The 12,955-nt window shown below is 41.6% G+C and overlaps 1 protein-coding gene across 2 annotated transcripts; it reads right to left on the minus strand.

Moving 5' to 3' along the window:
• Positions 1-2,344: 2,344 nt before the first annotated feature.
• Positions 2,345-5,729, minus strand: AMIGO2 (adhesion molecule with Ig like domain 2). Of its 2 annotated transcripts, XM_009180578.4 has the most exons (3): positions 5,237-5,729; positions 4,934-5,040; positions 2,345-4,857 (listed from the first exon to the last, which is right to left on the minus strand). In XM_009180578.4, the coding sequence occupies exon 3, from the start codon at positions 4,792-4,794 to the stop codon at positions 3,229-3,231; it is 1,566 nt and encodes a 521-aa protein (XP_009178842.1). In that variant the 5' UTR covers positions 4,795-4,857; positions 4,934-5,040; positions 5,237-5,729; the 3' UTR covers positions 2,345-3,228. The 2 variants fall into 2 exon arrangements, with proteins under 2 accessions (XP_009178842.1, XP_003906305.1); XM_003906256.3 differs by lacking the exon at positions 4,934-5,040 and having other exon boundaries at positions 5,237-5,721.
• Between the last annotated feature and the right edge of the window lie 7,226 nt (positions 5,730-12,955).

The raw sequence follows: 12,955 nt of genomic DNA on the forward strand, positions 1-12,955 counted from the left end.
GGTAATGTGTCTTCCTGTTCTTCTTATGTTTCCATCCCCATAAGTTTCATCTACGTCCCTTTTGATTAATGTTAGGAAAATGTTTATTTAAAAATATAAAAAACATTTTTCTGTGCAAATAATTCAAGCAATTAAAGCTAAAAAATGAATATATTTTAATGTCTCTAGACTGAACAGTGAGGACTAATGCAGAAATTAATTATAAATAAGAAAATCTTTTAGGTGCTTCTTTCAGATTCTAGATCTTGAAAGTGTCTTTAAAATTTTAACTCACAACTATAGAATATATTATCATATGTGTATAGGGAATAGTGGACCCAATGTCTTTATTATAATAAAAAATACCCTAAGCCTTGGAAAATTTCACTTCTATGAACTTTGATTGATTTACCCAGTGAGTTTCCACCTCTCACAACTATATAATAAAAAATACTAAGTGGCTTAAAAAAAAAACTCAGTTACATAAATCTAGATTATTACTTGGAAAGAAAATTATATAAAAGGTCTCAGTGAGATAAATTGTAAAAGGATAAATTACTTTTGTTCCTATATTTAAAATATATGTGATCAGGCTCCTATCAAAAAATTGATACATCCAAGAACTTAAAATTCTACATCATAACATTCAGTTTCATACTTTTTTAAATCAATAGTCCTTCCTACTTTTGCTCAAAACACAGCTTTGCTTTTCAGTATTTGGGATTTTCTTTCGTTTTTTGTTTGTTTGTTTGTTTTGGTTATAAGTAACTTAGTTTCTATCTCAGCTCATCCTATCCTTTTGCCAGAAAGCCATTCCCTACTCCTAGCACTGTCCATATTTCCCTGCCAAATGCAACACTTACTTTCATTGGATCAAGGATTTGAAGAATGGAAGAACCTTAGAGATCCCTTCTGAAAAAGATTTAATTCAGGGATCCTCTCTCCAACTTCCTTGTCAGAGGATGGTCCCAGCTCTATAAAACATTCCTGGAGTATTCATGGCCCCTTGTGGCAGCCCTTTCCATTGCTGGAGAGCTTTCATGGATCAAGAGGTTTTCCTTGTGTCCAGACTAGCTGTATGATCCTAAACAAATCACAGCATCTCTTGAGTCTATGTTTCTATACAGCAAGAAGAGGTGATGATTTCCAAGGTCACACAAGTCACAGAATTCTTCCTAATTATTTTAATGGCAGTAAGCAGAATAAAATGCTTGCTTGTAACATCTTTGACTCTGAAGGATATTGTCTACAGGGTGAGGCTGGTGTTTAAGGGGCAAGGCCAGTAATTTTTAACACCATCCAATAAGGACTTTTCAATGCTACCGAGCAGCAGGTCTACATACTGTTCCCTAAAAGGACACCTCCTGGCTACTTGTTCCTTAACTTTCCACTCCCTAGTCTGCCACTGAAAGCCCCACATGGCACTTAGGGAACCCTCACCATGCATCTATTATTATCGTTATTACTATTATTATTACTGATTTGTTCACAGAAAACCATTACTGCCAAAGTCAGTGGTTGATCTTCCATCCTTATCTACTTATCTGCAATATTTTTCACTGCACCCACTCCCATCCTTTAAAAATTATCTTCTTTCTTAGCCCCAGGAGAATCAATCTTTGATTCTCCTTTGCCATGTTTTGATCACTTTTTATGTCCATCCCTTGAAAAGGAGTCGAAAGTTTCTTTGGACCTCTGATCTTCACAGGGAGAATGCTAAACTCTAGCTCTCCTTCTATCCCTGCCACTGTTTGACCTTACAAAGTATTTTCTCTGGGCCTCATTTGTCCCCGAGAAAAGAGAAGGAGCTGGAGTGATGATGTGGAACATCCCTTTAAGCTATACACTGCTGTGCTAGTCATCTTAATCACATTCTGCATTCCTTCAGTATGTGATAGTTTCAGAAAGCAAGTATAGGCCTGTGATGATGCTAAGACCACCAAGAGATCATTCATTCCAGTATGGGGAGTGATGGGGTGTATGGTGAGAAACCTTAAACACCATCTGGTCTGAAGCCTTTGTTTTACAGCTGAGGGAACCTCGGTTCAGAGAGGGCACTTGATTGCCTCAAAGCAGAGACAGGATAATAAGGAGGTCCCCTGGGCTCTCACTTGTTGCAAATTAAGAGTTTAAGTGTTTTCTGGATCTGGTTAAAGTGCGTAATGATATCAGAGTAAAATGTCATACACAAGGTGTAAATTGATCTAGAACACATTCAAGCCTTCCCCTCCCCCTTTAAAAAAACCAACTTTACTATTAGAATTTTGGAGAGATTTGCTATCGGTGGTGCTTTATACAAAATAGCATAATCTGATAACATAAAACACTTTAGATTTGTTTTTAAATAGCCAAATAAAACAAAACATCAAGTCACAGATTACATATATTTACATTAATTCAAATGTCCAAAGCACAGTACAGTAGTGTCTATTTAATAGTTCACATAATTTAAGATTTACATATACACAAGCCACATGAACCAATATTAGTTTGCTAGAACAGGGATTTAAGAAGTCACTCAGACATTTTGGTATTGACACTTACATATTTATGGCAACAAATTATGATGACTTTAAATTTTCAATGAGATCTTTTGTACAAGGATACAGAATGGAAAGAATGTACAAAATGAAAAGACAGGCGAACAAATGTACTTTCCTTGCACTATTTCTATAACATCATATAGGATATGGCATTATCCAGTACATTTTATCAGTGTAGTCTATTCATTGTGTTCTGAAATGGTAATTTTGGCTGAATAATCCCCAAATCTAACTTTGCTTTAGGCTTTATAATTGATGTTTGATGCTTCTTTCTACATCTTTTAAAAATGAAATTGAACACTAGTGTTTTTCTTTAAAATAACTCAACTTTGGTACTAGTAAGTTAGCAAAGTCTATTTTTAAAGGACACTAATATATAAAGTTTATTTTTTCTTTCAATATCCTAAATAAAGGGACAATGGGAGTCATATCACATCTGGGCCTGCTCTGAAATTATCAATAGTGCTAAAGACTAAGATATTGTTATCTAGAACTTAAACTTTGGAAAACAACCCCATCTTTCTCTGGCAGACTGAGGAACTAAAGTGTTTTACCTCATTTCCTACCAATCATTTTAAGAGACCATTTGGTTGTATTTCAAAGAACAAAACAACACAATTTCTGTCCTGTTGTTTATTTTGCAGACCACACACAAAGTTAAATATGAAGAGATTAAATTATGACATCATACAAATATAGGCACAAATTAAGTGGACGCCACAAAAGGTGTGTCAGAAAACACTGAATTGACTGAATCTGAGTCAGATTTCCCCCTCGTGGACTTTAGGATGCCCTCAGCTATCACTGCCTCGCTGGGAAAGAGCCTGACTTTCCCATTCTGACCTGCTGCAGTATCCTTCAGGGGTTCCAAAAACACCACTCTTTTACCTGCACCTGCCTTCCGTTCATCAGCGGAGGCATCACCAGCAGGGCCAGGACTGAGAATCGATGAATGGGCATTGCTTTGGTGTAGCATATTTTTCTGTCTCTTGGTTTTACACTTGCAGGGACATGGAGTCAGATAGAGGTACAAAAGTACCAAAACGATACTGGCCACGCAAGCAGCAAGAGTGGTAAAAGCTGTGTTAAATGCCTCATGAGCATGGGATCTGCTTACAGTGAAATTGCTCACATTTATTGTGACGTCCACAGTTTCATTTAACAGGCGTTGCTTATTCATTGCGATACAAGAATACACTCCAGCATCCTCAAAACGAGGGCTTTCTATAACCAGACTTCCATTGTGAAACACGTGAAAGTTTTCCATCTCTTTATCTGGCTCTAGCAGTCTGTTATCTGGACCCATCCAGATGAAATCGGTATTTGCATTACCCGTCTTGCTGTCACAGTGGACAATCAGTCTTTCCCCGACCTGAGCCTCATGAATAAAGCCAAGCGCACGAAAGGAACCATTGATGATGCTGTCAGAGCAATTCATAAAGCTATCCTGGAGCAGAAGTACCTGACGCGAGTGCCTGGAGTCAGACCATAGGCGACAGGTGTAATCGTTCTTAAAATCCATCACTGAGCTAAAGTGCCTACGATACCAAAAGACCAGCAAGGAATACAGGGAACAGTCACAGACAAATGGGTTTCCATGAAGGTAGATACCTCTCAGTTGTTTTCCTGGCACTAAATTTATATGGTGCATTGGCATGGAAGGAATTCGGTTATAAGAAACATCTAAAAACATCAGTTCTGGCAGCTTGAACCTTCCAACATACAAATCCATTGGAAACTGTGTGAGAAAATTTCCACTTAAGTAGAGTTTCTGCAACTGGGACAGCCCTCCAAATGCTGAAGGATCGAGATAGGATATGTGATTGTTGTAAAGCAGAAGCACTTCCAGAACCTTCAACTCTTGGAATACAGCATTTTTCACTGTCTTCAGCTTATTGGACGATAAGTCAAGACACTTCAAATTTGGAGTTGTGGAAAAACTGCCCGTGGAAATGCTGGTGATGTTGTTATGACGAAGAATTAGGGTGTTCAGCTTTGCAAATGATACTGGAATCCACTCAGAATCCAGAAGCCCAATTCTGTTATAACTCAGGTCCAGTCTCTTAATCAGTCTGAAAAGGTTCCCAGGCACCTTGGACAGGTTTTTGTTGGTGCAGCTGACGATGTCAGTGGCACAGATGCAGGCGGTGGGGCACACTCCAGAGGCGCCAGGGCCCACAGTCACTGTGATCATCAGCAAACACAGCAGCTCCCTGCAGCCCGGTCTGACGGCTCCAAGCAGGGTGGGCAGAGTGTGTACACGTAACGACATTATGGTCGCCTCTGAGTCTCTTCCCGGTATCTTTTCCACCGGCTCAGACTCCCACCAGTGAACCTGGCAAACAATTAATATTTCAGAGGGGGTAAAAAGCAGAAACTGACTACCACTAGTTAATCCATAAGAGCCATACCTTACTTTCTTTCCAATAACTTTTGAAATGGATTTTATTTCACAATAGGGAGCTCTGTGTTGCCTCTTCACTGTTAAATGTATTCTTTCGTCTTTCCTGGGTTAGTCCTGCTTGTAAAAATTTAGTCACATTCTCTCCATACCGCCGTCTCACCCACCATCAGAAACTCAATTTTTTCCTAAGGTGTATCCTGCGTTGTTGTTGTTTTTTAACTCCCTCCAACAAGCACAACTATACGCAAACGTAGCCTACAAACAATTAAACGGAAATACTTAGCAACCACCCATCCATAAAACAACTCACGGAGCTGGGGAGCCTCGCGGGCTCCGGGGAGGCTGCCTACGCGGTGCCTTCCGAAGGTCTGCGCGTCCGTCTGTCCGTGTCCGTCACTCTTGCACCTTCCGACTTCCTTTCCCTCCGGCTCCCGGCGGGCGGCAGCCTCTCGCCGGCTCTCAACTTTGAGGAGTTTCAAGCAGCCGCAGCGGCAGCAGCAGCTCTGGACGCAGCAGCCAAGCTCTTCGCTGGCTCCCGGGGGCTCTCCCGGGCTCCTCTCATTGCAGGCTGAAGGTACCGCCTCGGCGCTCTGGCCGCCGTGTGCCCGTGCGCGGGGCGCCCCGCTCCCGGAGCCGGGGCCGCGGGAGGGGGCGCAGGCAGCTGGGCGGCAGCGGGCGGCCCCGCCTCTCCGCACTCGGGAGGCTGCAGGACCCGGGGTTCCCGCGCGCCCGGGGCCGGGAGAGGGGCTGGGGGGCCGGTCCCACCCCTGCGCGTCCTGCCTCCTGCGGGCAGCAGCTCGGAGCCTGCGGGAGGGAGCCGGCTGGGCGCGTGGTGGGGGGCGCGCGGTGCGGAGGGGGCGGCGGCGCAGCCAATCCGAGAGGCGGCCGGCGCCCCCTCATACCGCCCCGCGGCCCCGCCGCCTGCACCCGCCTTCCTCCTCCAGCACCCACCCGGACCTCTAGAACGGCCGCGCAGAGCGGGAAGGAGGCAGGGGTCCACACCAGAGGCCCAGACTCTCGTCCTAGGGTCAAGACGCCCCAACCCACTCGCCTACCAATTACGTGCCTTCGTCCAGCTCCAAGCCGGGCAGTAACGGGGTCCAGGAAGGCTAAAGGGGACACGCCCAACCACTGAGGGAGGGGTCTCACCTTTGGAGACCCATTTCGCGGCGGCCGCACAGGTCACGTCTCTCTCCCCACCCAGGCCAGAGTCCCCGGACCTCTTAGAGCTTTGCTATGGGGCGAGGGCCAAGGAGGCTTTGCCGGCGCCCAGTGCAGTTGACTGTCTGGGTTTACAAAATAAACCCAGAAGCAGCCTGACGTCTCCGCTCGCATCTGGGGAGGAGGTCGCGGGGAGGGAAGTCGGGAACGTTTCCTCTCCACAGGGATCTCTGCCGGGAGGAAGTAACCGGAGAAATCGCCTCGGGGACACCCCTCACCTCCCTGGGAAAGTTCTATCCCTTTCCTAACTCAGGAGGCGGCAACAGGGATGGTGTCCAATTCAAGAAGGAGGAGGGCAGGAAAGAAGGCTTGGAGCCGACCTTCCGGCTGGAATGCAAAGATAAGGGTATTAACCCAAATAATAATAATAATCCCAGAGCAGACCTTTTTTTCTTTTTCTTTTTTCTCTCTTTTCCTTTCCCTCTTCTCTCTCTCTCTCTTTTCCTCTGTCTTTGTCTCCGCCACCTCCGCGTCTTTTGCAAGCGTGCTCGTGGCGCGTGCGGGACAGGGACGTAAGGGGCGTGTGCGCGGAGGCTCTTCATCCCTTCCAGAGATGCTGCAGCCGACCAGGGCGCTTTGGTTTGGCAAGCACAGAAGGTGCAGGCCGAACAAGGCCATTCAAAAATGAGGTGGAGGCTATGAGGCTGATGAGCTCTACGATTAAAAATCCATTTTTGTTTAATTCCAAGATAAGTTTTAACGATGGGATTTGAGTGAGCCAAATGGCCCTCTTGGCCATTATATCCGGATTAAAAGAAATAAATTAGTGCCCTGACAAAAGATGCCAACCACAGTGGAATGAAAAGCAACCAAATTGAGAGAACAGTTGGGGCAGGATAGATAAAGATGATGAGTACAACCAACTCTTCCTCCCCTCCCCTGCTCACCTTTTTACTTGAGCAATCTTGAACTTAGTGAAAGTTGTTTCCTACACGGTCCATGAGTCATTGTTGTGGTCAGGCAGATCTGTTAGACCAACGCCTAATTTAAATGGAATTGTTTGTGGATTAAAGCCGGGCTAGCACTAATAAATCTAGACATTTTCAGATGAAAACAACTTGATGCAGATTAATTTATTTCATAAAAAGTTGAATTTTATCATAAGAACACAGCCTAAAATGCTTCATGCAAGCCTTTCTCACTGTGCACTTCAAGGGGAGAGGCAGAAGTTGAGATTTTCTAGTATTAGGCCACACTTCCTGGGGTTCTCAAAAAAACTTGGTCTCCAGGCCTTCAATTTTATAGAGTTTGGATAGTTAATACAGAGGAATAGACTTAAAATTGCTCGGAGGAATATTTTTTAAATGACTAATAAATGACCAGGTTTTTGCAGGATTTTACCAATTAATTAACATAGTATTTTAAGGAAACCATGAAGGCAGAAGAAAGACCTGTATTTAATGCAAAAATAGTCTAAAAAGAATAAGTGATTCAAAAAAGTTGAAACAAGAAGGTTATATTATAACTACAGGCATACTGTAGAAACATTATGCGGAGATTACACAGCAAAAGTAAACTAAATGCACTCAAAATCCATAGACAAGGCTATTTATCCATTTGAAGACCTGACTGGGGGGGTTTCACATGTTTGTGAGGGGGAAGAAGGTTGTAAAAAGATTGAGTTTACCAACTGGGAGGAAAGAAAGATAATAGTTGATCTTAAGGTATAAGATGTGACCTTATTTTGTGGAGGATAGCATTTTTATCTTTCTAGCATCCTTTCTCCTTCTTCTAACAGATTCCCTCTTTTCACTAGAAGATAAATTCCAAGAGGATAGCAGTTTTATCTGTTTTGGGTATTACTGTATTCTCAGCTCCTAGAACCCTGCTTAACATATTCAATAAATTTTTGATAAATGAACTGATGAACAGGGAACCTATTCAGAGTGGTTAAGATAACGGTTTACGCCACCTGAATCTGCTGGTTGCTGTCCTGCCTTTTATGCTTTGAAAGCTTGTCTTAAAAATGAAGGGGAAGAAAGAGAAAGAGGAAGCCTGTAAATGTTATTTGAGTCCTGGATCTGGTAGTACCTGAAGGCCACTGCATACTTTTACTTCCTTTTTAATTATATTTTCCATCCCACTCCACTTTTTAGCTTAAATTATTTTGACTTGTGAGTATGTCGCTTGTGACGGACAGACTACTAACACATGTAATGATGGTGATAATAAATATGTACTGAGCCATTATTATATGCCAGACACTGAGCTATGCGTTTTACATGCATTATTTCATTTATTGCTCACCACAGCCCTGTGACATTATATAATCCTATAACCCAGATGGTAAACAACTGTGTTCCAAATTATTTGAAAATGAAATGGGATGCAATTATCTCGAGGTTCTATTTGAAGGATTTAGATTGAACAGAAGAGAGACGTTTCTGCCAGGGTGTTTCCAACCTGGAATGGGTTGCCAAGACAGATGGTTGAGTTGCCTTCTTAGGAGTTTAAAATAGGATGCGATAGATATTCCTCTGGCCTCTTCCACATGACATAATACATTGGTAGTTTTGACCATTCAGTAAAGACTCCAAGGGATAGTAGAATGTGGCTTGACACTTGACATAATTCTGAATCTAGTGTACTGAGAAGGGTGTGTGGTCATGTGAGTGTCTAACTGGGTTTGGAAATACCTTCTGCCTGAGGCAGTAATTTGAGGTGATGAAATCACAGGAGTTCTAGCCCTGTGATTTCCATAATTTCTCAGGTTATAATCAAAGATTTAAGGAATTAGAGATATGAGATAGCACATGTTTGATGATTCTAAGTCATTTTTACTAATAATTAACACTTCAATAGCACTTTATGTCCTAAGAAGGACTTTCACATTCCTTATCTCCTTTGATTCTACCCTGCGCCCTGTAATCAGGTAGAATTGATGCACTGGCAGATACCTTGTTGCCTCTGTTTTTGGCGTGAGGCACGCTGAGTGTTCTTTGGAGATGGAGCTCACTGGGTCACTGATTGCTGCATAAGGAGCTTCCTGTGGCGTCTCCTCACTCTGGCGGGCAGCACTCTTAATAGGATTTTTACAGTGTGACTTAGCTTGAACCCACAAGAAAAACATACCTTTGCCCAGCAACTATGGAAGTGCACTCAGCTCCTACAGCATCCTGTTCTCTTGGCCTCCTCCAGTTGGTTTTTGTAAATTGCCTAAGATTTTTTATAGAACCAGATCTCTCACCCAATCCTGTGTCTTTCGTTATATGGAGATATATTTTCAGGGAAAACTCAGACTCCAGCTCCTGTGCTTTCTGAACTCCAGGAGGCATGTGTCAGCTTGTGGCATGTTTCTCTGGACGCTCCCTCTACTTGGCTGGAAATGGGGGTATAGAATGGAAGTATTCTGCAGGAGGTACTGTGTGTCCTCCCCAGGAAGAGCTCACAATGGGGCTACTCTTTAAGCAATCTCCACTCACCCATCTGGTTGTTCTGTCTCTTATCTTCATTGACATAGGCTGGACAGTTTTTTGTTTTTTAATTCACTTGAGATAAAATCCACATGACATAAAATTCACCATTTTAAAGTGTGCAGTTCAGCAATTGTTTAATCACAATACTGTGCAACCATCACCACTATCTAATTATAGAATATAGATGCTCCTCAATTTACAACAGGATTACATTCCAAAAAAAAAAAAAACTCAATAAATAAGTTAAAAATCATTTATTACACCTAATCTACTGAACATCGTAGTTTAGCCTAGCCTACCTTAAATGTGCGTAAAACATTTACATTAGCCTACAGTTGAGCAAAATCGTCTAATACGAAGTCCATTTTATATTTAAAAAAAGTGTTGAATTGCTCATGGAATTTATTGAATACTGTACTGGATGTGAAAAACAGAGTGATTGCATGGGTACTTGAAGTATGGTTTCTACTGAATGTGTATCACTTTCGCACCATTGTAAAGTTGAAACATCCTAAGGCAAACTGAATCATCATAAGTCAGGGACTGTGTATTTTCATCACCCCAAAAAGAAGCCCTATGCCTATTAAGCAGTTACTCCTATTTTCCTTTCTCTCAGCCCCTGGCAACCACTAATGTACATTCTGTTTCTATGGATTTGCCTATTCTGGACATTTTATATAAATGGAATCATTCAATATGTGTTTTTTTGTGTCTGGCTTCTTTCACTTGGCATGTTTTCTAGGTTTGGACGGGGATTTTGAGCTAAAGATTGCAGAATCTGTTAGGAGCACGCTGTTGAAAGACTTGCATAGGTTAGCCGCACTTGAACTTGGAATGTGGTTGTGGGGACCAAAGTTCCATTTATCCAGAGTCTTGAATTATAAAAGTGTTAAACCTCTGTGTGGTTGCAGAAACCTACCAAAATTACAAGGTGAGGAGATTTAAGAGGCCATCTAAAATTTAGCTTCAGCAAAAAACATTTAGATTGGGCTCGGTGGCTCATGCCTGTAATCCCAGCACTTTGGGAGGCCGAGGATAGTGAATCACTTGAGGTCAGGAGTTGGAGACCAGCCTGGCCAACATCTCTACTGGAGAATCCCCGTCTCTACTAAAGTTACAAAAATTAGCCAGGCGTGGCAGCACACGCCTGTAATCCCAGTTACACAGAAGGCTGAGGCACGAGAATCGCTTGAACCTGGGAGGCAGAGGTTGCAGCGAGCCGAGATCACACCATTGCACTCCAGCCTGGGTGACAGAGCAAGACTCTGTCTCAAAACACAAAACAAAAAACCCATTTAACCTCTCCAGGAACCTTAAGAGTTAGTTGAGGATATAACAATTGCCTATTTCTAAAGTTCTTTTCAGCTTCAAAAAATTAACTTGATTTTCTGATAACAATGTGTCCTCTGTTGCTCAAGTACCGGGAACCCTGGGTTTTGTTTCTTCACCCGCCAGTTAGCACTGCCCTGGGCAGACACAGACTCCTCTTCTCTCTCCAGTGAATGACGGTCAGTCCCATTGCTACTTCAGGAAAAGTAACTTAAGGCAAGTTCTTTATAGTTGAGAGATCACTTTAATCTATTAAGTATTCTATTGTGATGGGTATCACATGTTCATTGCAGTATTTTCTTAACGTGCAACAGGGATGTGAGTAAATAAATTCGTGTACATACATCTGGTATATACATTCTTATTGAAATAATGTGGCAAGGGACTATCTGGTGATAAAGCAAAAAAATTACAAAATGGTATGGTTCCAGTTTTTGTAAAAGAAAAAAAATGTATGTTAATTATATGGTATGCATAGATAATCATCTGAAAAATTATGTACCTGTGCCATAGCAGTGTTTCTTTTAACATATTTCTTCTCTTTCCTTATCTGTACATTCTATTATTCTAGAGTCCTTTGTGAGAAGAAAAAGTACAATGAAAACTTAACAGTTTTTAAAGTCATGTGCATCAATGTTTCTACTTAATTTGGTTCCTACTTCGGAATCAACTACTGTACTTTCAGAGAGAAAAACCCTCTTCTGGCTTCTCAGGCAGGAAGTGACTCAGACCTCCCCTGTTTTGAGGCATGATAATTGCTGTCCTGCTTTAGCTCTGCATTGTTTATTTGGCGGATATTTACTGAGCACCCACTGTGTGCCAGGCGCTATTCTTTAGACTGAGAATTACAGCCATGCATAAATGCTGCAATAGCCATACAAGTCTGACTAAAATTAGGCACATAATAGACATTTACGTATTTCTTATTGCCCAGTTGTCCACATTCCCATGTTTAGGGTTCAACAACCTTGGGTGTGACCAACTTCCAATAGCTATGAGTCCTCCCTGATGGCACATTCTTAGTCCAGCCTTGGTGAAGGTGGCATGGCCCCCTGGCCACACTGCTTTTGGTTTTTCAATGAGAAACAAAAAGAAAAATAACAACTAAAAAATTTTTTTCTAAAAGTTCTGTACTATGTGCTTACGGAAAAAAAAAAAAATAAAGGAAGTTATAGGAAAAAGAATCAGAGAATGCTGTTTACAATCTCACTGGTAAGTTACAATTTCTGCTCAAATAATAAACCCATTGAAGTGAGGAAGCTGAGAAGTTTACAAAAGGATGGTCTTTTTTCTTTGTCGTAATTATATAATGAGAGAAACAAGCAGACCTCTTTTTAAATACTTTAATATTCTCAGCTTTAGGAATAAAATAAGCAGATGAAAATTTGCTTTAAAAAACTCAGTGTGTCAAAACTATGCATCTAGCATTACAGTTATCTCTTGAGATTTTGGTCATAAATGGCAGGTGTTCTAGTTTTTATTTTGCTCATTGTTAGCCTGAAGAGATCATCTGATTGAATTCTTAAATGCTATTATATCCCTCAAAACCGGGGTTAATTTTGCCTCTCTGATAAATACGGATAATATTTAACAAACCCAGTTTAGAGAACTATCTGAAGCATTCAGAGTCCTATTTTATGCCCTTTAAAAAGTTTGATTTCCTGAAGCAGTAATTAATTTATCATAGCTTTATAAAGGGAATCTAATTATTCAAAGTAATATCTAATTTGAAGTAGCCATTATTCACCAACCAACGTTAACACTAAACAAAAAAAAATTGAGAAAAGAATCAACTCTCTCCATTATACAGTCAGCACTATTGCAAATACTTATTCAATTATTTTCAGCAAACACAAGGCCCTCTGTGGTGGCTGCTCCATGGGCAATTTGCTCCGGAACTCTGATCTTTCAGTTTGTGACAGTGAAAAGAAACATCACATTAATATAGGAGAAGACAGAAGGACGTCACGAAAGACCCAAGAAAGTGGTCTTGATAATAAGACCTACCACTTATTATATTCTCACCATATACCAGGCTTCTCATTTAATTCTTATAAAGGGCT

The sequence above is a fragment of the Papio anubis genome, chromosome 9 (assembly GCF_008728515.1).
Source record: "Papio anubis isolate 15944 chromosome 9, Panubis1.0, whole genome shotgun sequence".
Classification (NCBI taxonomy): domain Eukaryota; kingdom Metazoa; phylum Chordata; class Mammalia; order Primates; family Cercopithecidae; genus Papio; species Papio anubis.

What these genes read in the sequence shown, in the direction of transcription:
- AMIGO2 (XM_009180578.4), bottom strand. Translation starts at nt 4,794, where the DNA reads ATGTCGTTACGTGTACACACTCTGCCCACCCTGCTTGGAGCCGTCAGA.